The sequence below is a fragment of the Dermochelys coriacea genome, chromosome 7 (genome assembly GCF_009764565.3).
Source record: "Dermochelys coriacea isolate rDerCor1 chromosome 7, rDerCor1.pri.v4, whole genome shotgun sequence".
Taxonomy (NCBI): Eukaryota; Metazoa; Chordata; order Testudines; family Dermochelyidae; genus Dermochelys; species Dermochelys coriacea.
In genome coordinates this window covers 10268503-10290705 of record NC_050074.1, presented here as the reverse complement: position 1 = coordinate 10290705, position 22203 = coordinate 10268503, and the positions used below count along the sequence as shown (strand labels likewise).

Below are 22203 nucleotides of genomic sequence, written 5' to 3'. Positions count from 1 at the left end.
CTTGACAAAAAAAACTGACTACCCCTGTCGTAAGCTATCCAGCGCCCCACACACATGCTACCTGTTTACACATATGTTGATTTCACAATCTCAGACTTGAGTTAAGAGTATGAGAAATGTTAACATAATTTCTTATACAATAACATCTAGTGATGTTGAATGCATGGAAATAAGAAGCACATGTATATTGTAAGACTCATTTGCATCTTCATGTTACAAATGGTGGTTTGCTTCCCAATAAATGGATGCAACATCTGATTTGTTTGATATCATGGCTACATTTGTGTAGTTGCATTCTTCTTTGCCCTTCAGTTGACAAATTTTTCTTGTTCTATAAATATAGAATTGTAAACAAGAGCTAATCCTTAGCAACAACCTGGAAAGTTAACATTTCTCTCCAGCTCCTATTATAATTAATGCAGACACTCTGAATACGATGTGATTTATACACAGTATTCATAAGGCAAGTAGGTACTAATATCTTGTTAGACAACTGAGAAAAAAACACTCTCTTTTGTGTTACAACATAATTGCGCCACGTTTTCTTTCCTAAGAAGATGTTTAAAGATGCTTTTTACTTTACATTTGCAAAATGGAAGGTTTTTGCTGTTGCTTTTACATTTGGGTCTTAAATGTGTTTTCCTTCCTGTAACAGTCAACATTGTCAAAACATTTTGCAGAGTATGTTTAAATAATGGAAAGAATTATGGGTTAAGACCATCATTTATATTAATTTAAATCTCACTATAGTAGGTGAATTTACAAGATGCTTCTAGTTCATTGTAGAAGTTGCTTACTATAAAGAGACATCTTCAATTCTTATTTTCTGAACAGACAAGGCATGGAGATTACACAGTACCTCATTGTGTTGAATTTTGTTTAAACACATCTTGACTAAGTCTTCATATTAGGGATCCTAATTTATTTTATTTTATTTACATTTGTTCAGGGAATGTTGTTGTAGTGTTAATCTATGTAAGCCATATGCATGTGAATTCTGCAACTCCCAAAAGGTTGTGATTAAAATATTATAGATGTGGCAAACCACAAATACAAAAGAAAGTTTACATTTAGGTTTTCTTTGTAAAATATTGTACTCAAGTTTTGTAATAGCTTGGTATCGTGGTCAGCATTCCTATAAAAATACGGTGTTATATGAAATGATATAATCTGTGAAGCGTTTCCCATTATGTAGATACCATGTCTTTAAATTATAGCAATTTCTTAAGATTTTAAAACAAAATGAGCTCTTAGAAGTGTGATTAATAGCAGGGAATGAGGCTAACACTGGGTCATCAGTGGCACTCTATTACAAAAAAGGTTGGGCTAATAAAAGCATCCATCTGTTTGACCAATAAAGCATTTGAATGATATGCTTGTAATTTTTATCATATAGTACGTAGTTTGTACTGAGTAAACTGTGATTTTTACATGCTGGAAAAGGAGCACCGATAGGCAGCTCAGTTGAGGTGAATAGGATGTGTGAGTGCAGAAACTCAAGTACTTATACATGGAGTCTGATGTTTGTGGTGATTTCAGATTATGGGTTCCAAATTTTGGAAGCAAATATGAAGTATCTGAATATCTTGTTCACTGCTTCCCCCCTCCATAGCTGGTCTGTGAGGCTGGATTGTGATCACTCATAGGGAGAGAAGAAGGGATGGAATTGTGTGTGCAATCATTAGTTCAGTCTCAGGTGACCCAGACTTCAGAAAATTTATTCTTTTGCGGAGAAAGAGATGGACCAGCACTTGCATTTTCCTGGAGTGTTGACTCCTGTTCTCCCACGGGTTCACACCTTTTATCCAGTTGGGTATGTAACGGATGTGGGAGTGCGGCACAGAGAGACCAAGCGACTTGCCAAAGTCATGCAGAATGTCAATGGCAAAATCAAGAATTGAGCCTGGGTCTCCTGAATCCCAGACAAACGTCCTAAGCCCTAGATCCTCTTTCCCGATCTTCATGCCTTTCTTGAAATCCAAGCCCAGGTCACAGCAGTCGTGGAAATCTCTGCTGGGATGACTGCTGTGTCCAACTTCTTGTGAGGCCTGGGGATGAGAGATGGGAATGGAAAATACATTTCCCTGATTCAGGGAAGCCACAAGATTTGAAAAATGTAGCAAAGTGTTGGAGAATGTCAGTCAGATCTTGGAGGTTCCTTCCCCTGCAACATGTGGGGCTTATTGGGGGCTCAGCAGAACTCTTCCAGGGCAGTGCAGAGAGGTAGTTGAGGGCTTGAAGTTTCTATCCAGATGAGCAAGAGTTGGCAGAATGTTGGGCCAAAAGCCCTGTTTGGGTTTAAAAAAAACCCATAGGTGGGGAATCCTCAGTGATGTGAGAATGGTAATGGGAGGCCAAAGCAAGGGAGTCGAGAAGAGAAGATGGGGGTGGAGGAGGGGCTGTGCTGCATCAGTATCATGTGTGGGGGCATATAGATAGGAAGAATATAGAGAGCCATTGTGCGTGTGTATATGTGTAAACACACACCCCTTTTGCTTGGCAGGGATTCTGTTGTACAGCAAGAAACCTGAATTGTTGTTCCTGCTTTCCTTGCATTTTTTAAAGGAAATATTCTTCATTTTGAACCCCTACCTTGAGTATTTGCAGGTTGTTTATTTAAATGCATCTTGTGACCTAGGTTGTCCTGTATATTGACAAGGCGTAGAGTTTTACCTCTGTCTGTAGGTTAAATATTATTCTCTTCAGTTTCTGTTCCAAAAATTAGCAAATTAGCTAATATCACTCTCTGATTTTTATTTTTAAAGACAAACCTGAAGCAGACTATGCCGGTGAAGACCCTTCTTTAAACTGCTTCAAGATTACACCTGAACTGATATTGCCTCTTTTGCGCCTTAATTTTTTGACAGACATGTGAAAGTGTATTTCCTCATCTGGCTGGTTCCTTTTAGCTAAATATTCCAAAGGTGTTTTTCTGTTTTTGTTTTGTTTTTGTTTTTTTAAATCCAAAATCCAGTAAAGAGTTAACAAGATTTCACTTGATCTGATGGTTTATATGATGAGTAATGCAAAAGTTGGTAACAGCAAATTGTTGTTTATAAGCAAACATGGCATTGTGTAAATAAGGAGGCCTGGTCCCCAACTGGTTTGATTTCATGGTGGTCAGCAGCTGATCTATGTAACATACAACCTTTCTGCTTCTCTAAATGTCAGAAGAATGACTATTTGTTTGTCTTGAGTTCTTCCCAGCTGTTTACTCTATAATGCATTTGCCTCAACCTTGATTCCCTGAGAGTGGCCCCTTTCTCCTCCCTGCTCTGTTTACATTAGTCCTGCCCTGAGTGTCACCTATGAAATCTGTTGATTATTCCACCTGGTTAATGTTAAATTGCTCTTGCAAGATGATGTGTTTGTTCATAAACACAAATGCTGGGCCACTTGTTTACTGTACCCATGGCAGCAATCAGTTATTAAACAAATATTGCTTTGTTTGCGGGTGTGAGCAGCAGTTTATCCTGCAAGGTCTGGAAAAAAAACTTTAAATGCTGGGATTTTGATAAAGGAGAAAAGGGGAACTTGTCCCTGGAATGTGGTTGAAACTGACTTAGGTTTGCTTTTCTTATCTTTAACTTGGATGAAGGGGCTAGAAAGATTAGCAAGTTGTTTGGTTTTTCCAAGAGATTTCCTTAGTGTAATGATATCTATCCAGTTGTTTGCTTTTTTCAGAAGGGAGAGAGCACTCCTGCAAGACGACTAGCACAGTAATAGAGCATCTGATGACTAGAAAATTCTGTGTGGAACAAACAAGGACTTAGAAGGTCTAGGACAAAGGGATAGGGCTATGAACAAGGTAATCACCAAAACGTACTGCATTTGAATTATGTACCACAGTTGGTTATATTTTTTTCTTACCTTTTTAATCAGATAGGTTTCTAATTGATGCATCTGCCCTCTGTCAAGTTTGAAAAGGAAAACATTTAACTTTTATTTCTAAAGCCGTCTGAAGAAATCCTTTGATTTAAAAGCAGGGCAATCTGAAAGAAGAGAAAATACCAAATTAAAAACTCTGCCCTGTCTGTCTTCTTTTGCGCATGACATTACAGAACTGCTTTTGCTCTTTCTGCTTATAACTGAAACAGCATTTACATCTGCTAATTCTGGAGGCTGGCTATTTGCACTTTGCTTTCTGAGAGTCCTCATTAGATAATTTGTGCTTTTGTAGATAGTTTGTACTTTTGCATTGTTTGCAAACAAGCAAGAAAAACAAGCTTATGCCATCTTTGTTTTTCAGAATTATTGTTTGTTTGTTGTTTCTGAATATGGCTTTGGTTTTTAATGTCAGACAGGACCTGCAAGCTTTAGCTGTAAGTTGTCAGGACCGTGCATGCAAAGTGACCTTGAGAAAAAAATGATAGCTCTTTTATATGAAGAAGGATAGGGTCTCTTACTTGGCATTTGAGGCTAGCTATTAAAAAAAAATACATGTATTTAATATATATTTATAGGGAGCATGTGAAGGCTAAAATTAAATAATTGTCCCTATTGTCACTCAGAAAAACAAACAACAAAACTTGCACAAAATTCTGATAGATCGTATTCACTAACTTGCACTAATGATCCAAACATATTGTTCGTTTTGGCCAGTAGAGTGATTATGGCTTTGAGGTGAAGTGTAAGGTACTTGAAGTGTGTAACCTAACAAGCCAGTCATTAATTGACCAGCACTACTATGATAAATCAAACCCTCTCTATATTAAACTAAGTGAAAATGTTGAAATGAGAAACTATATTGTGCAGTGGTGTTACAAATCAGCACCTGACTGTTAAAGTGATTTTAAGTACTGCAGAGTGATAGAGAAGCTAAAAATGCTTTAATGAGAGAGGGGATTTATAATTAAACCCCAATGAACCCTTGGTCTCTCCAAGGTTTGGAATCTCCGCATCACACCTCGGTGGCAAGGTAAATCTGCCCTGCTATGCATTTGCTAAACACAAAGCAGGCCTTGTATTTAATGCTTTTTAATATTCCATTGATCTGTGTGTCCATACCCGAGCGGATGCTGCCAGGATGGAGTTGAATGCATATGAACTAATCTCAACCCTTGAGTTAGCACTCACTGGAGCAGCTTACACTCTCTGTTCATTCTTGGCACACAATTGTGTGAATACAACTGGTCTATTGGTGTATATCGGGGTGGGGAGAACAGGTAGGTAGCTCGTGTTGTATGTCCATGTGTGAATGTGAGACTGGAGGTAGGGATGGAAATAGGTCTGTTTAGATTCATTCCCTACCATTCTCAGCATGGCAGCACTAAAACTGCGAGTATGCTTCCTTAAGGAGGGGAATTTCTGTAAAGCATGTAATGCCCAGATCAAAGTCCTGGTAATAGAGTTCACTGCACCCTGGTTGGAAATACAGTAATGTTCTCAGCCGCTAGACCATTGCTATACAGTGTGCCATTCATTTAAAAAGAAATGAAAAGCCCCTTTCCATCTAGTAGTAGTATGATGATTTCTGTCAGGCCTGAAGGTTTGAAAGAAGTCTCCCAAAATGGAAGAAAATGAGCTCTCCTCCAAGGAGCTCACAAACATGCTGTAGCGAATGGTAACAAAACAGTAGAGAGGAGGTAGGGAATAGAAGACTAGGTAACAATAAATTTATTTGATTATTCAGTGAGAGCAAGTATAAGGCATGATGGAGTAAACTGGGATGCAAGTTGTGAAAGGGATGACATAGTATTTGCCAGTTGGTGTGACATGGTTCTGCTTTATAGTTAGAGATAATTGTGGCATGACTTTCATTCTGAATATGTAGATTAATAATTGACAAACAAAGAAAAGCATGGTTGTGGACTGTATTTATTAGATGAGACTAGACTGGGCATGGCTCCTGGATGGATATTCAAGGAATGGTGAGGATACAGACACCTACCCCTGAAAAAAGCTGATTTCTTTGTTCTCTGTCTGGAATTTAGGATCTGTAACCAATATTGGTAAGGTGGGGTTGACTTGAGTTATCCAATTCCTAATGAAGTGATGGACGCAGACAGATTCTTTTGCGGACTATATTTGAGTGGTCTATGGCCTATGGCTTATGCTGTCAAGGCAGATGTACCTCTCTGGTTCAGTGGGTTTGGGGCCAGTAACCTTCATATTGATGGAGTTGGTACTGTTTGCAGCAGAGAGAGAGAGAGAGAGAGAGAGAGAGAGAGAGGGTCAGGTTTCCCGTGAAGCTGTTACTCTTTGCACTTGTGGAACTTGTGGGGTGCACACAACTCTTCCCCAAAATTGAAGTCTCTGCAGAGATTTTGTTTAGCACTCAGAGGTTCGTGTTCTCAGCTATCTGTCTGATGTGGTTAAACACACCTTTGGGCACTAGTTCTTCCAGAGGACTAATGAATGCCACAGAGCTAATGGTGCCTCCTTATGCCCATTTGTTAGTTACTTTCCCTGAAGGTGTAAGTTAATGTCACCCTCTTCCTGCTTTCTCACTATGTCCTGTGTTTGCTTTTTCTGCTATACTCTCTTCTGTGTCCCCCTTGGCAGAACTGACTTACCCCTGGGTACCTTTAAATCACCATTTACACAGAGAAGTTAAATGGCTTGCTTAATGACACACAGTGAGTCAGAGTGGCACAACTGGGAGTAGAAACCTGGAGTCCTGACTACCACTCCTGTCTTCTAACCACCACTTCCTTGAAGTTTCAGTGTATGTAGAAAATTAACCATTGTCTCCCCTTGACTTTACTTGCTCTAAATTGCCGCATCCCTCAATGGCCATAAAGGCTGTTAGGAAATGGTGAGCCATTCTAGTCATTTAGCCAAAAAACAGCGAGAAAGGTGTTGTGTTAATGTATATAATTAAGAAAATAAAAAGACGTGTGGTTAAGCAGGAGCCGGTAAAGCAACTGCTCAAGGGTGAGATTGGACTGGAGAGTCTAGTGTAAGATCAAGCTAGTTAAAGTTCAGCTTCGTACAAGAGTGACAGGTTTGATCTGTGGGGAGGGACTGCGGCAACAGGGATCACAGCTGTGTCCTTATTCAGTTGGCCAAGGTGATGCGCTTCGGCACTTCTAGAAAGCACCAATTGTTACCTTCCAGGCGAAATGCAATTATCCCTTCGCTTTCCCTCCCCTTCATTTGTTATCTCTCTTCCCAATCTCTCTACATCATGGAGCAGTGGTTTCCCTTCAGCCAAGAGGGTAGGGGAGGTGAGCAGCCCCCTTGTGAAACAGATGCCAGTGTCATTCTGTGGATCAGCTAGCAGTGTGATTTGTCTCCCATCCCCAGGGAGACTCAGTGTATCACCTCTACGATACGCTCAACCTCCACCGACCCAAGGCTTGGGATGAGTCTAGTTCAGAGCCTGGAACTCCCAGATGACAGCATGAGAAGCGGTCTTTGTGTCAGGAGGCCAGCCTCAGAATATGCTGTGGATAATTCCATTCCTTCTGGACCCTTTATTCCCAAGTACTACATTAAATTTTCAGATTTTAGATCCGTCTAGACATATACAGTGCACGATAAAGTTGATAATACATTAATCATTTTTAACAACAGGTAATATGCATAATTTATGGTGTTACAGTGCTATCTTTTTTGATATTTATGATGGATAATGCTCAGTTTTTGCCCTCATATTACTGCTTTAAATTATACCACAAGAAAATTAATGAGAAAGTAGATTTATGGGTTTCATTTGTTTGTCAATTCGGAAATTAATTGGGTGTTAATTTTAGCCGTCCCTCATCAGACCAGGTCTTTAGTATGTGTGCATTACTTTGCATTCATTGAAGCCTACCTCCCATTTACAGTGGGTCACTAGCTTTGCATACATTAAAATAGCCCTCAGGCACATTCTCTTGATTACTTTTTGAACTGCCATGCATTAGAAAATTTACGCCTTTCTGTTATAATTATGAAAATTCGGTATAGGAAGATGGTGCTTGCATAGCGGCAAGTACACATTGTTACTCTGTGTAAGATCCTATACCAAGCTCAGTACATTTGTGTTTTAATCCTGGAATATAGCATTCTTGTCCATCTTTATTGGAAGGTTTTCAGCCTTTGAAATCTCAAGGATCCATTTTAATTCAGTGAATTCCCCTTTTAGTTTAGGAAATATCAAAGGATTTCCCTTCATCTCTCTCTCCTCTTTTCACACTTCCAGTGTGTGCTTGCTCTTTTTCTACCTCGGTCCTGAGTTGTACACCATAACAAGAAACCACTATTCAGACACATGACTCAGCATCACCTTTTTAGGAGGGTGGAACCTCGTAGCATTTCTCACCAGCTCTATTGATTCTTAAAGATCATTTGTAATTCTTTTTTTAATCTAATCCCTTCTTTTCCTCCTCCTGCAAAACTAAGTCAATAGTATTGTATATGCAACAGTGAATAACCCTTCAAAGGGGTAGATTTATCCAAAACATACCCAAATGTAATCAAACCCCTGGGATATGGAAATTGAAACTTTATCATAAGATTTCTAGCATTTCTTGGCTCCAGTTGAGGCAAAAATACTACTAAATCAGCTTTTGGCAATATTTAGGTGATTCTTCCAGGTCCACCTGAAACTAGCCAAGTGCAAGGTTCTCAGTTTTCTTTATTTTTAATGACAAGGCCCTTTTGAGCCTTATGAAGGTTTGTTTCTCTCTGGCTTGCTTAATTTCTGGTGAAGGTTTGGATTGGTTCTTATTTTGCTGCACCAGTTTTCCCATCTTTAATCTTTACTTTGAATGCCATTTTTTAAAAATTGCAATGTAGGATGTCTCTAAAAGCTTTAAAAACACAGCAGGTAGCAATCTAGAATAACATTCACTTACGTTTTTGAAACCCGAACAGCGGCCTGAGTAGTTTGATGATGATTTGCTTTGGTTAAATCATAGTGTATTGGAGCAGCACTTTCCTTCAGTTTACTTAATTACAAAGGCATTCCTAAAGGCAGTCACTGGCCCAATTTGCAATATTTTGGACTCTCCTCTTCAGCAGAATTTCAGATGGCCGGCAGCCATCAAGCAGCCTGCTCAGAAGCTGTTTGCTCTACACTTAATTAGTAACGGGGTGTGTTTTAGTGAATGAACAGCTGCATGTCTGCAGTGCTTCCACCACCAGATCAGACACTTACTCTTTACAGGTTTCAGAGTAGCAGCCGTGTTAGTCTGTATTCGCAAAAAGAAAAGGAGTACTTGTGGCACCTTAAAGACTAACAAATTTATTAGAGCATAAGCTTTCGTGAGCTACAGCTCACTTCATCCAATTCACATCACATTCACTCAATGCATCCGATGAAGTGAGCTGTAGCTCACGAAAGCTTATGCTCTAATAAATTTGTTAGTCTTTAAGGTGCCACAAGTACTCCTTTTCTTTTTACTCTTTACAGGATTCTCAATCTCCCCGAGTGAATCCATATTCTTTTACTCAACTGATATGTGGCAGGGTGATATATTGCTTCCTTGATACTTGCCAGTTTAGAGATCTAGGGACAGATTATCAACTGTTGGAAATTGTATGACGGTTTAAATTTGCTAAGGATCCGCACCCTGATTTAGAAATATGTTCATAGAGAAGTGGATGGATTTAGGAGACTAGGGATGGGAATGGAAGTCTTTCATCTCCAGCTCACTAGTTCCAACCTGGGTCAGTAGTGATCAAAAATTACCATCTGATATCTCGGAGGTGGCACACTAGGAAATGTGTTGCTCAATCATAGGGGTGGTTTCTAAACAAGTCAGGCATGTGTCACAATGTAAGGAGGCTTGTGCTGCCACTGCCCTGCTGTTTTGTACCTTGATTTCTCTTTCTAGTGCTGTTCATGTAGAACTTTTCTTGAGCATTTCTCTTTTCAAGGGGCTACTCCCTCCCCCATGCTGTTTAGTGTGTCTACTTTTTCATGTATGATTTCAAAACGTTTATCCTTTTCCAGACTGATTCAGGAGAGGCTTCCAACAGTGTTTGGAGCTTTATTTCTCCTCTTAAAATTGCAAAGCAAATGTATTCCTTGCTGGCAACAAAGGGTTAAAACTAGTTTGATTTTAATGGCTGTCTGGATGGATCACATGCCTGCTGGTGTTTGAGAATTTGGGAATAGACCCTGCCATTTAATCACTTACCGAAAACTGATTTTGCCATTAACTGTTGTCTCCACAGAAATAAAATATATTTTATAAATCTATGTTTAGTTTAATTTACACATCCTTTCATGACTGGGCCAAGTTCTTTAAGGGCATTTATTCTTTTTCATATAAATAATTGATCAGCCAAGTTAATTTACTTCTGCCTGACTTGGTCAACCTTAATTAACTGCCCTGAAATAAAGACTGAACTTTCTGTTAGCTTAAAATCTTTACAAGTATGAAAAGGAAGGGTTTTATTATAAAATTTGTTGCACTAACACTGTTGCCAGGGGAGGGAAATGTTGTATATTTGCACTGCTACAATAGTTATATATTTGTTAAAACCTCCAAATAACAATAGCCAAAATAAAATGAGTTTTGTGAAAAGCTCTTAGATGCACGGGTTGGGTTCAGGGTAAGTGGCCTAGACTAATGCTGGAAGCATTCAGAGGGAGAATTTCAAAGGCACAATGGGCAGCTAGGCACCCAAGGCCAGATTTTGCATTGTGTTTATGCACCAAAAGATGCAGATAGGCACCTAGTGGAATTTTCAAAAGCTCCTCCCTGAAATGTGGTGCAAAATTAAAAGAAAAGAAACAAATTGAATAAATAAAACCTGTGAGCGGACAGCCTTATCCTGTGCTACAAAAGTGTGCTCTCTGTTCCAGCACTACTTTGCTTTGTACTTTCGTGAGACTTCTTCCTACAACATTACATGTATTCACTTAGAAAATAATATTTTGCATACCATGCAACTTTATGCATGGAACTGTGTTTAATTTATCCTTGTGCATAAAAATGAACATAGAAATGATCAAAATTGCGTGTTTTCATAAATCATCACTCTCCTGACCAAACTTATTTGCTTATTTTAGGGTTGTATTTAGTACAAAGTTTGCTTTTTGTGATACTGGACATAAAAGAGCAACAGCCCATCTCTCACATGGTATAATCCTAATTTGTGCTTCAAATCTTGCTTGGGCTCCTTCCTTCCAATGTAAATGATAGGCTTTGGCAACAAACAACATTCTCAATAGCCTGGAACAAGAAGTCGCGCTTCTTCCATGCCCATCTTTAAAAGATTGTCTCACCCACCCTCAGGGGAACATCAGGCTGATTTATTTGGGCATGCTCAAAAAGACCAATAATATCCACTGTGTGGGAGGGGCTCAAATAGGCTGCGCTCCCCTGCTGTGACTCCTAATGATTGCAGTGTATTGTGATTATTTACATCAAGTCACATGCTGACTGTAGCTAAGGAGCAAAGTGTTTTATCTTCTCTGCCCCTACACACATTTTATCTGGAGGAGGAGTTTTGGCAATGTCTGTTTTGCACTGTTGTCCAGCCAGGGTTACATTTTGTGCTGGTAGACAAAAAGTGAGCAAGTTTTAAACATAATTTGCACAGAGATTTTCACCGTTTTCGTTTATTTCATGTTACAGAGTTGTTTTTTAAAGAGTTCTGAATCTGCAGAATTATGTTTTCTATTAAATTTGTAAGGCCCAAACTAGTCCAGTCTTCTTATTTTTTCCTTTGTTGATGATCAGTTTGCAAAATTCATTTCCAAATTCTTATGCGCAATGGCTTCTGCTCATTCTCTCCTGACCATAGGAGGTAGGCATAACCAGAACTCATGCATGCTACTGTATTTTGCAGTGTAAAATAAGAGTACAAACATTTGCAATGAAAAAAGTTCTTGGAAAACTCAATAGTCTTCTTTTTTGGGGGAAACAAATTCATTGAGAAAAATTGCAACATTTTCAACATTTCCTTCTGTTTTGGGAGGATTTTGTAACCTGAGATGCAATAATGAGAAGCAATTTTTTGACTAATTTTCTTATGAATTATTTCCTGAGGCCTAGTGATGTTTTGTGGAGAGTTGTGATTGTGCATTGATTAATCTGTTCCTCAGTGATGCCAGTCTCCTCAAGTCTTTTGGTGCCTTTGGGCAGTACTTTCTTCTAACATATGTTTTGACCTCACCAGTGTTCTTAATAGTTTCCCCATGTGTCTGCTCCAAGATAAGTTGTTTGTTATCTACCAAAAGAGCTTGGGAACGTGATGTCTTTTCTTTACCGTTCAGGTACAATTTCTTTTTTCACTTTTGTTTCAACTGGTGTGATATCAGCTGGAGGCACATATGGTCAGTTCTTTAGCACTGTCAGAAATGAACACCCTTCCTAGGACACTTGCAGCTTTTTTGAGCTGCCATAAAAACTTCATAGCAATTGACACCTGTGTCCTAGGCCAAAGGTGCTGCCATCTTTCCACCAGGGACTGTGTGATTCAAGGAGATGAATTTAAGCAGCTAATCAAATGATAACTCTTCATATTTGACCAGATCATCAGGTGATGTAAATTGACATAAGCCTTTCTTTATTCCAGTTGAGCATCTGGCCCTATGTATAGATGAAGAGAGACAGGTTAAGGGTTTTTAGTTTATTCCTCTCTGGTTAAAGGAGCTATGCCTTTTTTACTGTAGTGTGTAGGAATTGAGTAATATTACTTTAAATATATTGAGTCCACTGATGTTATCTGTGTTTCGGAAGCCACCAGAACCCTGCTAGAGCTGCAAGGGATATATCTATATAGATATATAGAGAAAGCTAGATCTGACACATTGTATATGTTTAGCAAACACGGCTATTACCATGCCTGTGTGGTTCCTTCATGTAGCGTGTGTAAAGAGCAAAAGACAACGTACTCTACATCAGAATTGGATCAATTTTAAGAACAAAATGCATTGTCTAGTTACATACAGAAAGGTTTTTGTTAATTTAGATCTGTGAAATTTTACAAGGGAACTGACAGAAACAGTATAATGAAGCTTGTAGTCCTTTTGTCTCTTTGCATGATTCAGATATCCCACAGAGTGAATTGAAACGAGTTTCCATAGACCAGATGAAATTTATTTAAATGTAAGCAGAACATTTGAATCGGTTCTACCACCTTCCATAAATGTGAAAGAGGTGCAGAGCATGTAGGGTGAATAGATCCTTAGTGACTGGAGTGGGGTCTGTCTTACGTTTGGTTTCGCCAGCCTTGATTGTGAATTTAAAAAATAATGCTAATGTTGTAGCATGCATATGACAAAGTCCTTATTAGTCAGTTGCTTCCCAGATAGGACATCTTGGTTATTAGCTTTATGGAACATCATTATGAATATCCAAATTTACCAAATTAGTGAGTGGCATACGTTTCTTTGGCTGGAATGTAGCGCTACCCACAGAACTAAACAATAACCGTAGTTGGATGCTACGTGTCACTTAATGGTTGACAGTTGGGCTACTCTTGAAATGTTAGTGAAAGGGGCTGCTTGCTCTGAGCAGCCAACCCAAAGGAGTTGGCACTGGAAGGAAAAAAAAACCTTTCAGTCTCCAACAAATATTGTACAGTAGGTGTCTCAGGGCTCAAAATGATGCCTGTACGGATTTTCTGGGGAAAGTATTTTCCCCTAATACTTTTCCGTTAGAAATGCATTGCTTTCTCTCTCCTCCTTTGATTGATGTTTTCCCACATGTGCTGGGAGGGGGAATTTTTCTTCCTGTTTCTGAACTGGTTAAGAGTTATTGAATTTAAACAGGTTCCTCCTTAAATATGGGCCTTTTATTGCCAGTGGAGAGAGTTGAAAACAAAAGATCTGCTTTTCTGGGCTGCTCATTGAAATTCAGATGGAGACAGGCAAGCTTTCCTTACTGATGCCTTTGGGGAAGGTCTCTGTTGGGAAAGCATCCTGTTTTCCTAATTCTGTTGCATATATGACCAAGAACATATTACCTCTAGCTAGTAATGGTCTGTACTGCCAAGCACTGCTGTGAAACCTTTACTGTGTGTCTATATTTCCTGGCGAGTAGCTCGTGTCACCATGGGCAAGTGATTCTGGGCAATAAAAAGAGGAATGAGGAACCATAAGGAAGGGAGAAAGGAAGGATGAGACAACGGAAACAGACAAAACTAATGGCATTTTAATCCTTTAACATTGGGGCTAGTGGGTTGAAATACCTATAATAGAGCCAGTCAAATTTCACAACAAGATAATCGAGAATAGTTTCACAAATAAATATGGCAACTTCACTTCAGTATTATTTTTGGAGTCGCGTTGTTCCCAAGTGTTCTCACCACAACCACTTTATTCATGGAAACTTTCAAGAATCCCAGAACTTTCAGGAATTTTAGCATAAACAATGAGTTGTCCAGTAATTCATCATTGAAAAGCATTATTTGCTATTCATTAGTCTTCAGATTAAAAAAATAAAATTTGTCATCCATTTAAAGAGGAGAACCTATATCTTTAATTTAGATGATCGGTCAGACACCATGATAATGTATTGCAAATGATCAAAGTCAGTGAATGGTTTGTGAACAGCCCATGGACTAAAATTTGTGTTCATGTAAACTACTTGACTAATATCTACAAATAGTTAATATGTTAACAAGGGGTTTTTATGAATGCTTCACAAGTAAGGGCCAATATTGTTCAGATACATTGTTTGTTGCAAATACCTCAACTAACTCTAGTTGTAAAGAAGTATCACTAAGGTGTATGTTAAGTCAGATGGATAACAGTAGCTAGGAGATTTACTCAAAGAGTCCAAAATCTTGTGAGCGGTTGAATGAATCCTGGAAGAAAAGAATTTGCTTCAGGGAAAATTGATGGCGCTCGGCACATTTCAGAGGTTGCTCGGCACCTTGCAGATGCCTGAAATATCTCTGTGTAGTTCATAGTAATAAAAGTTGCTAATTTGACAGAATCATGGTGTAAATGGAAATCTGAATAGTCAACGGTCCACTTCAGCTTTCTGCTTCTGTCCACTGTGTATCAAGGTTTTGTTGTTGCCCATAATATGTTACATAGAATGACTTGTCAGTTTTGAAGTAAAATATACAGATGTAATTAGAAAATTGTAATTACTGATTTTATGTGTTCGTTTGAAAAATATTTTTTTCTGTAAGGGTAAATATTGAGCAAATAATGCTATATTTAGAAATAAACTGGTAACATGAACCATTAATGAAAGATAAATTGTATGAAGGGAAATGACACGTGTGTAGCTTTGGCAGGATTTAAAATAGGGCATGTCTCCTTATATACAGCAACTGTTTTAACAGCTGCTTTTTTTTTCCTCCTCTCCTAAATTATTTCAGGTTTTTGAGTCATGATGCAAGAATCTGGGATTGAGACAAAAAGTAATGGTTCAGCTATTCAGAATGGAGCAAGCAGTGGCAACCATTTACTAGAGTGCAGTCTACGGGAAGTGAGATCCAACGGTGAGACACCTTCAGTTGAAATTGGAGCTGCAGATTTAGCACATCTTCAGCAACAGCAGGTACTGTACAATATATTTATAACTTCACTTCCTAAAGAAAAAGAAAAGTATTTAGCTCTTAAACCCTCGATATTTGCCAGTCAAATAAATGCTTAGGAGGGCCTTCATACGTGTGTGAGAGATACCCTGTAATATTTAGGTAAATGCAATCATAATGTAAAGGAAAATTTGTACTTCTCTTTCCAATGAGTGCCCTTTCTCCTGCACTCATTGGAAAGATCCAAAGATCCCAGTCTGTTTCTATTGTCCAAATGTGTAGAGTCTGGTGGCTGTGTCTGGGTGAACTACTGTATGCTAGTTTCCAAAATACGTCACTGGTTGAAGAATCACTAATTCTGAGTTTTGTTTTTGCAACAAATTTTAATATAACCTAGCATCCTCTATCAACAGAGTCTTTTCTGTTACCTAAATGGTTTGTCAAGGTATCTACTGCAATGAAACTAAAAAGTTAAATAAAATGAAATCATCACATCAGTCATGTTTTTACTACAGAATCACCAGGAGCAAAATTATGTATTAATGTGTTCCCTATGTACGTTAATTACTACATTTTAAACAGAAGTGATTGAGTTCATCAGTGTTATTGTTAGTAGATTAGCCATATAACATGTTGTCTTTTTTTTTTGCTCCCTTTATAAAATTTTGAAACCTTGGTTAGAGGAAGATGTATAACAAACTGCTTAGCCTGTGTCATTAACACATTTTTGGAACAAAGGCTGTGCTACAACAGTCGTGAATGTGCTTATGCCTAAATCGTACTAGCTGTAATGCAGTAAACATTCTTAAAACCTTTTAAATAAGCTTTTGGCGGCTGTGCAAGTCTCTCTTAAGTGCGCAGTATCATTTCAGCAGGTTGTTGTGGTGAAGAAAAACCTGAAGTTGAAAACAAGGCAAAAGTGAAGGCTTGAAAAGTAATAAGTAGTCAGGTAGCCAGTGTAAGACAGAAAGCTTCCACAATTAAGCAGCTCAGAGAAATGTATGATACTAAATGCAATAGACTCTGGTTGTTTGAATCATTTTCATTCTACAGGTTTTTACTTGAAGTGAGAATGCCATCAGTGAGAAAGTCAGAGCCATGCTGAATTCATTACTGCAGTAGTCACACAAAACCACGGATAAAATTTCAATAACTGCAGGCCATAGTTGAGTAAACAGTTGCGCTGAAACTTAATTCCTGTTGATTTTTCTCTCATTCTTTGCCAGGGGCACATTCTGATTCGTAGTGCAAAGACAACAGGGGTTACGGCTTTGATTAATATAGGACAGTAGAAGAGAATTAGAACAGTAAAATACGTTAGAAGTACATTCAACACCAAGGTCTGCTCTTAAAAAGGCTTCATATCCAAATGAATTAATTACACTTCTTTGATTTGAACACTATGGAATTTTTCAGTCCTGTTTTCACCCCACTCCCTTTGTTTAGTGATGCATGAAAAAATAAATCGCCCAAATATAGCATTTGGTAGACCAAAAATACACAACTGGGAAGTTTCTTCCTTATCACCAATTATTAATCTGTACTGAAGCTGTCATCCTTTAGCATTTGTCAGTGCCTCTCCTTAATCAACCAGAAGGATCGCTGTTGAGTGAGGTAACACCTTAACCTTGTATGTAATGTTCTGTATCATTCAACAGCCACCCATTTGGTCAATTAAGGAGAAAGACTGATGCATTCCAAAAAGAATTCTGTGAGGTCCTCCAACCCACTCCCAAATGATGCCCAGGACAGCTGGATGTGCTTCCTCCATCATGCTCCCAGACCCTACCAGACCTTGGAGTTAAAGATAGAAATTGATTGGGGGAGAACTTCCTTATGGTGCAATTTTGTAGGATTCTCATTTGTACTTAGTTTTTACCCTTTGCCTGTTTTTTTTTCCATAATATAATAGCTTTTGATTAACATGCTCTCCTCTAGGTTTGCAAAGGCCTTCCTGTTCTGTGTTTTAATTCTACTGTTAATTTGTTTTGATGTTTTGTACTCTTTTGTTTGTTTGTACTCTTTTCTATTGAGTTTTCTTTTTAAAAAGTGAGCTGTTTGCTTCGTTTATAACACCTCTTTTAAAAAGAGTGCAATATCTAAAGGACTGTCAAAACTAGTGTAATAATGTATCAATCATTTTGTTTTGAAAATAGTTTTAAATGCCGGAAAAAAAAATGTTTTCAGACTGCTAATGCAAGCATTTACAGATATGCATACAACACAGAGCATAATGTTTAGATGTTTCTCCATATACAACATATGCTCTCAGGTCACTTGACAGAATGCGTGCTAGATAATGCTGCTTCAATACAAATGAATGGTTAGTTAAATAAAACAGCTATTTCTTAAGAACATTTCAGTCTAAGTGTTTCTTTATGCCACCTGGCATTTGTGTTTTCTGAAAAATAAGTAGAGTAGATTGAGCTTGGCTCCTCTGTGGTTTGCTGGTTAACTGCATTCCCATGATGAGCAATGGTCAAGCATGAGATGCTGCCATGCAATGCTTTTGGATAAAGCACTTACTCAGATTTTAGAATTTGAATTCTTTTATTAAGATTGTGACTTTCAAGGACTGACAACACGTGTTTTTTTGAATTATGGAAACAAACCTTTTTTTAAAAAAAATGGTTGATTCAGGAGGTTTTAACAAATTTACAAATCCATTCACTTTTGTAAATCTTATATGCTAGCAAAACATCAAGTAATGCTGGTATTCATCATTTTGGAGGAATGAAGTGGACTGTGGATACTCTTGCAATCAGGGCAGGGATGAATCTAGTACAAGTACTATATTGTCTTTGTCATTAGTTTGATTCCACTGCAGGACATAGTGTAGAGGAAAACTAAATAGGTCTTAGTGCTAATATTTCTTGCAACATGTTAAATCATCCTTTGAGTAGCAAATTTGGGGCGTAGTTCTGTAACACTTACTCAAGATGAGGAGTAGTCCCGATTAACGTCAGTGGCAATACTTGTGGAGTAAAATACTATCTAGAAGAGCAAAGGTGGCAGAATAAGGTAGTCCTTTGTGAAGAGGGCAGCTGGGGAGATACGAAGAGAGATAAAATTAGAGAGCTGTATGGTAGGGGATGAGAAGAATCAGCACCAGGAATGGACAGAAAGGGTAGTAAGAACACATTCTCACAAGATATTAGCGCCTCCGAAGAGAGGCAATGATCCTCCTCAGCTTTTCCTGTGTTCAGTGTGAGATGAAGAAGTTCAGCATCTTTCAGAACTGGGTCTTTTCTCAAACATTGGGTTTTGTTGACTGTTTTCTGCTTGTGAGACCTCAAGTAGAGCATCAAGGTAACCTGGAGCATCAGACTCCACAAGTAAAGCTGAAATAAACAACTCAAGCAGAGCACTGGAGCAGCCCAGAGGAACTCCCAGTTGCCTGAACAGACAACAGGAGTGAGACAGAACATTGTAATAGGCCAGAGAGGCTTAGACAGAGCAACTGAGAACTCTGGCAATATCCAGTTGCTTACACAAATCACAATCTGAAGAGTTCAACAAGAACGTCTAATGACCGAGGGGCCTTTGAGAGTCATGATGCCTCAAGGGAGCTGTAATAGAACAGCTCTTGCCGGCCAAAAATAATGAATAAAGACTTGTAACTGCAGATCTTCTTCTAGTGTGAATCGGTGCAGCTCCAGTTACTTCAATGGAGTTTCTCAGATTTACCTCAATAGGGAATATGACCCGTTGATTCTGAAGAACAATATAACATTCATTGTCATTTATTATAACTTGTTACTGCACATTAAAGTGTTATTAATTTATTGATAGAAAGATAAAAAATATGAATGGAGTGAAAAGGACGGTATTTTACAGCATATTACAGCAAGACCTGAAATGCTCTGTTGCATGGTGGCAGAAATGCAAATCTCTCTACGTCCATAGAAGGTTCCAGTTTGATACCATAATTTCAAGTGCTGCCCCAAGAGTCTAAAGCTCCATATCTTTTGTCTAATCCAAAATCCTTTTGAACTTTTAGGAGGTATGACTTTAATAGTAATTTGTTGACAGATTAGCTGCAGAGATTGCAAAGAGTTTATTTTGCAAAACTGGCAGACTGATATCAGTGTTCTCTTAAGGAAAAAAAAAACCCCACATTGCTGTTTTGCAATTGCTTGCATTTATTGACAACCAGTGCTGAGCAGGCAGAATTGGAATGTTTGTATAATGTAAACCTATAGCTTGCCTGATGCAGGGTAGTGTCCTTTTAGGTAGTGAATAGATTACTTGATAAAAAGGGTTACAAGGTGACTGCTTTTATGTCAAAGTAGAATAGCAATATAAATGCAAGTGGTACATAGAGAAACAAGAAGGAAGTTTATATAGAGAATTGCACTTTTTGTAAGCAAGTTTCTTTTCATCACTTTCTTTGAACTGGACTATACTGTAATTCTCAAGTGTCACTTAACTTTCTGAAGAATTTAGCTAAATAGTGTGTTTAACCTGTGTCTACAAAAATAAGGTAAGCAGTTTTTTTACTGAGCAGAATTTGATAAAATGTTTAACTTTCCATTCATATTTCCTACTTTTACACCTTTATTTACCTTTGAACAAATGCATCTGATAAATTGGCAGACAAATGGAACCCTACTCATATACATGAGATATACAAAACATTCACACCTCTCACAAAAGATGTTTTGGGCCAAATACTGATACCTTACACACAATGAGTATCTCTCTACTCTATAAGAAGTCTAAGTGACTTCAGTGAGACTGTTCATGTGTAGCAAGGTGCTATGCAATGGTAGGGTATCGCAATTTGGGCCTTTGGCAGTACTGAGGTTTAAGTTTCACGCTGAGGAAAACAAGTATCATAAGGGATATATGGTTTCACCAAACTCTTCCATATCAAAAGAAAGAGGAAAATGTGTGGTAAAGTGGTTATGATGTATATTGTTCAGTGACTGCTTTAATTTGGTAAATTAGGAATTTCAAGAGATTTATTTTATACTCATAGACTTTAAGATCAGAAGGGACCATCATGGTCATCTAGTCTGACCTCCTGCACTGCCGCCCACAGAATCTCACCCACCCACTACTGTAATAGACCCTAACCTCTGGCTGAGTTACTGAAATCCTCAAATCATGGTTAAAAGACTTCAAGTGACAGAGAATTCACCATTTGCACTAGTTCAAACTCATAAACACTAGTGACCCATGCCCCATGCTGCAGAGAAAGGCCAAAAAAACCCCAGAGTCTCTGCCAATGTGATCTGGGGGAAAATTCCTTCCCGACCTCCAATATGGTGATCGGTTAGACCTGAGCATGTCAGCAGAATAGAAGTCATTCACTATATATCAGAGTACAAATGAATTGAATGCTGTCACATTTTTAACAACACATTTACTAACAGTTTCATCTTTTAAAAAACATGAAAGGAGGTTATAAATTGCATCAGAAATGTTATGGTCCCACTAATCATGAAGTGGACTTATCTTTTTAGAACAAAACTACTAAAGTAGATCTTTGATAAGTCTTTGTTCCATATTGACACAACTGGGTTAGACTAAACTTGTTTGTTAGGCTTTAAGGTAAAACACATTTTGAGTTACTTTTGTTGGGAAGATATGGGGTGTAATTATTAAACTGATATTGTCATTGAAAGAGCCATTTAAGAGTATATATTAAACTACTTACAAGGCATCAGGATTGTGTCTGGTTTTGCATTTTACTGCACTGGTAATTCATGATTACAATAACCTCATCAAAGATCAATCTCATTGTAGAGTCTTTTTCAGCATGGGGAGTAAAAGACAGACTTTCCATACATTGTAACTTAGTGTTTTTATCACTCAAGCCTTTTCCCCCCAAGTTCTCCGATCTCCCAGCATTGACTGGAAGGTGACATGATGTCTTTTTAGTCATTCAAATCTAATAACTTTTAATCTGAAGGTTAAGTAGTGAGATATAAACTAAGAGATGATAATATCAATTTTATGTTCACTGAAGGGCACAATATACCGCTTTCTAGCAGAGGGAAAATTGTGCGTAAAATGTCTTTTGCTTTTTAGCAGAAAAGCTCTGGCTCTGCAAGCTCAGAGATGAAGCAGCGCTGGCAAAATTAACCAAGTTTTAACATAGAATGGCTACTTTGCCAGGATTTTTGAACCAATGATTTTTTTAATAATACAATTTTTAGCTCTCTTGTCAATGAACCATGCTGAGAACATTCGTGCAACATTCTTTATCATCTCTGCTACTAATGTCTTTTGTTATAAACACTTATTGACATCAACAAGACTTAAATTATCTCTTACTATTGAAGGGTGAGGGGAAACTGCTGCTTTGGTTCCACTTGCTGAGCTTTTTTTTTAGTTTAATTTTGGTTTGTTTCTAAAATCATTGATAACCACATGAGGCTATGAGGCCTCCATATTTGTTCTCTCTGTGTGTGTGTGTGTGTGTGTGTGTGTGTGTGTGTGTGTGTGTGTGTAAGTAAACTGGGTCATTGGGCATCTGAATTATGTGCACATCTAAATTTAGAAACCCTCTTTGGAAGTCTGCTCCTGTAGGGTTTTATGGTATAACTTTTTGCTTTTAAATTAAAACTAAACAACCTGGTAGCAAGTTAGGTTTACATTGACTCTTCAAGGAAATAGGATTTTTGAAATGTTGTTTTTGGTTTTTAACCTAGTATATTGTATGAAAAGTCCCCAGTGAAATGACAGGACTGTGCTGCTTTTATAGACTCACGCTCTGCTCTTGTAAAATTTACATGCCTATATTTGCTCATGCTTACTCATCAAAGCAAAAAAAGTTATATATTCACCAGTTAGCCATGTTAGGAGAAAATAAACAAG

At 38.1% G+C, this 22203-nt stretch overlaps 1 protein-coding gene across 43 annotated transcripts in view; it reads left to right on the top strand.

Moving 5' to 3' along the window:
• The window catches only part of FOXP1 (forkhead box P1), a 510145-nt gene that overhangs the window by 286637 nt on the left and 201305 nt on the right, over positions 1-22203 (top strand). For 42 of the 43 annotated variants that reach the window (XM_043519263.1, XM_043519262.1, XM_043519271.1 and 39 more), the window contains one exon: positions 15220-15401. In XM_043519263.1, coding sequence (XP_043375198.1) covers positions 15231-15401 — 171 coding nt within the window. In that variant the 5' untranslated portion in view covers positions 15220-15230. Of the gene's footprint in view, positions 1-3684; positions 3809-15219; positions 15402-22203 lie in introns of those variants that run through there. The other variant, XM_043519261.1, reaches the window with a different exon arrangement.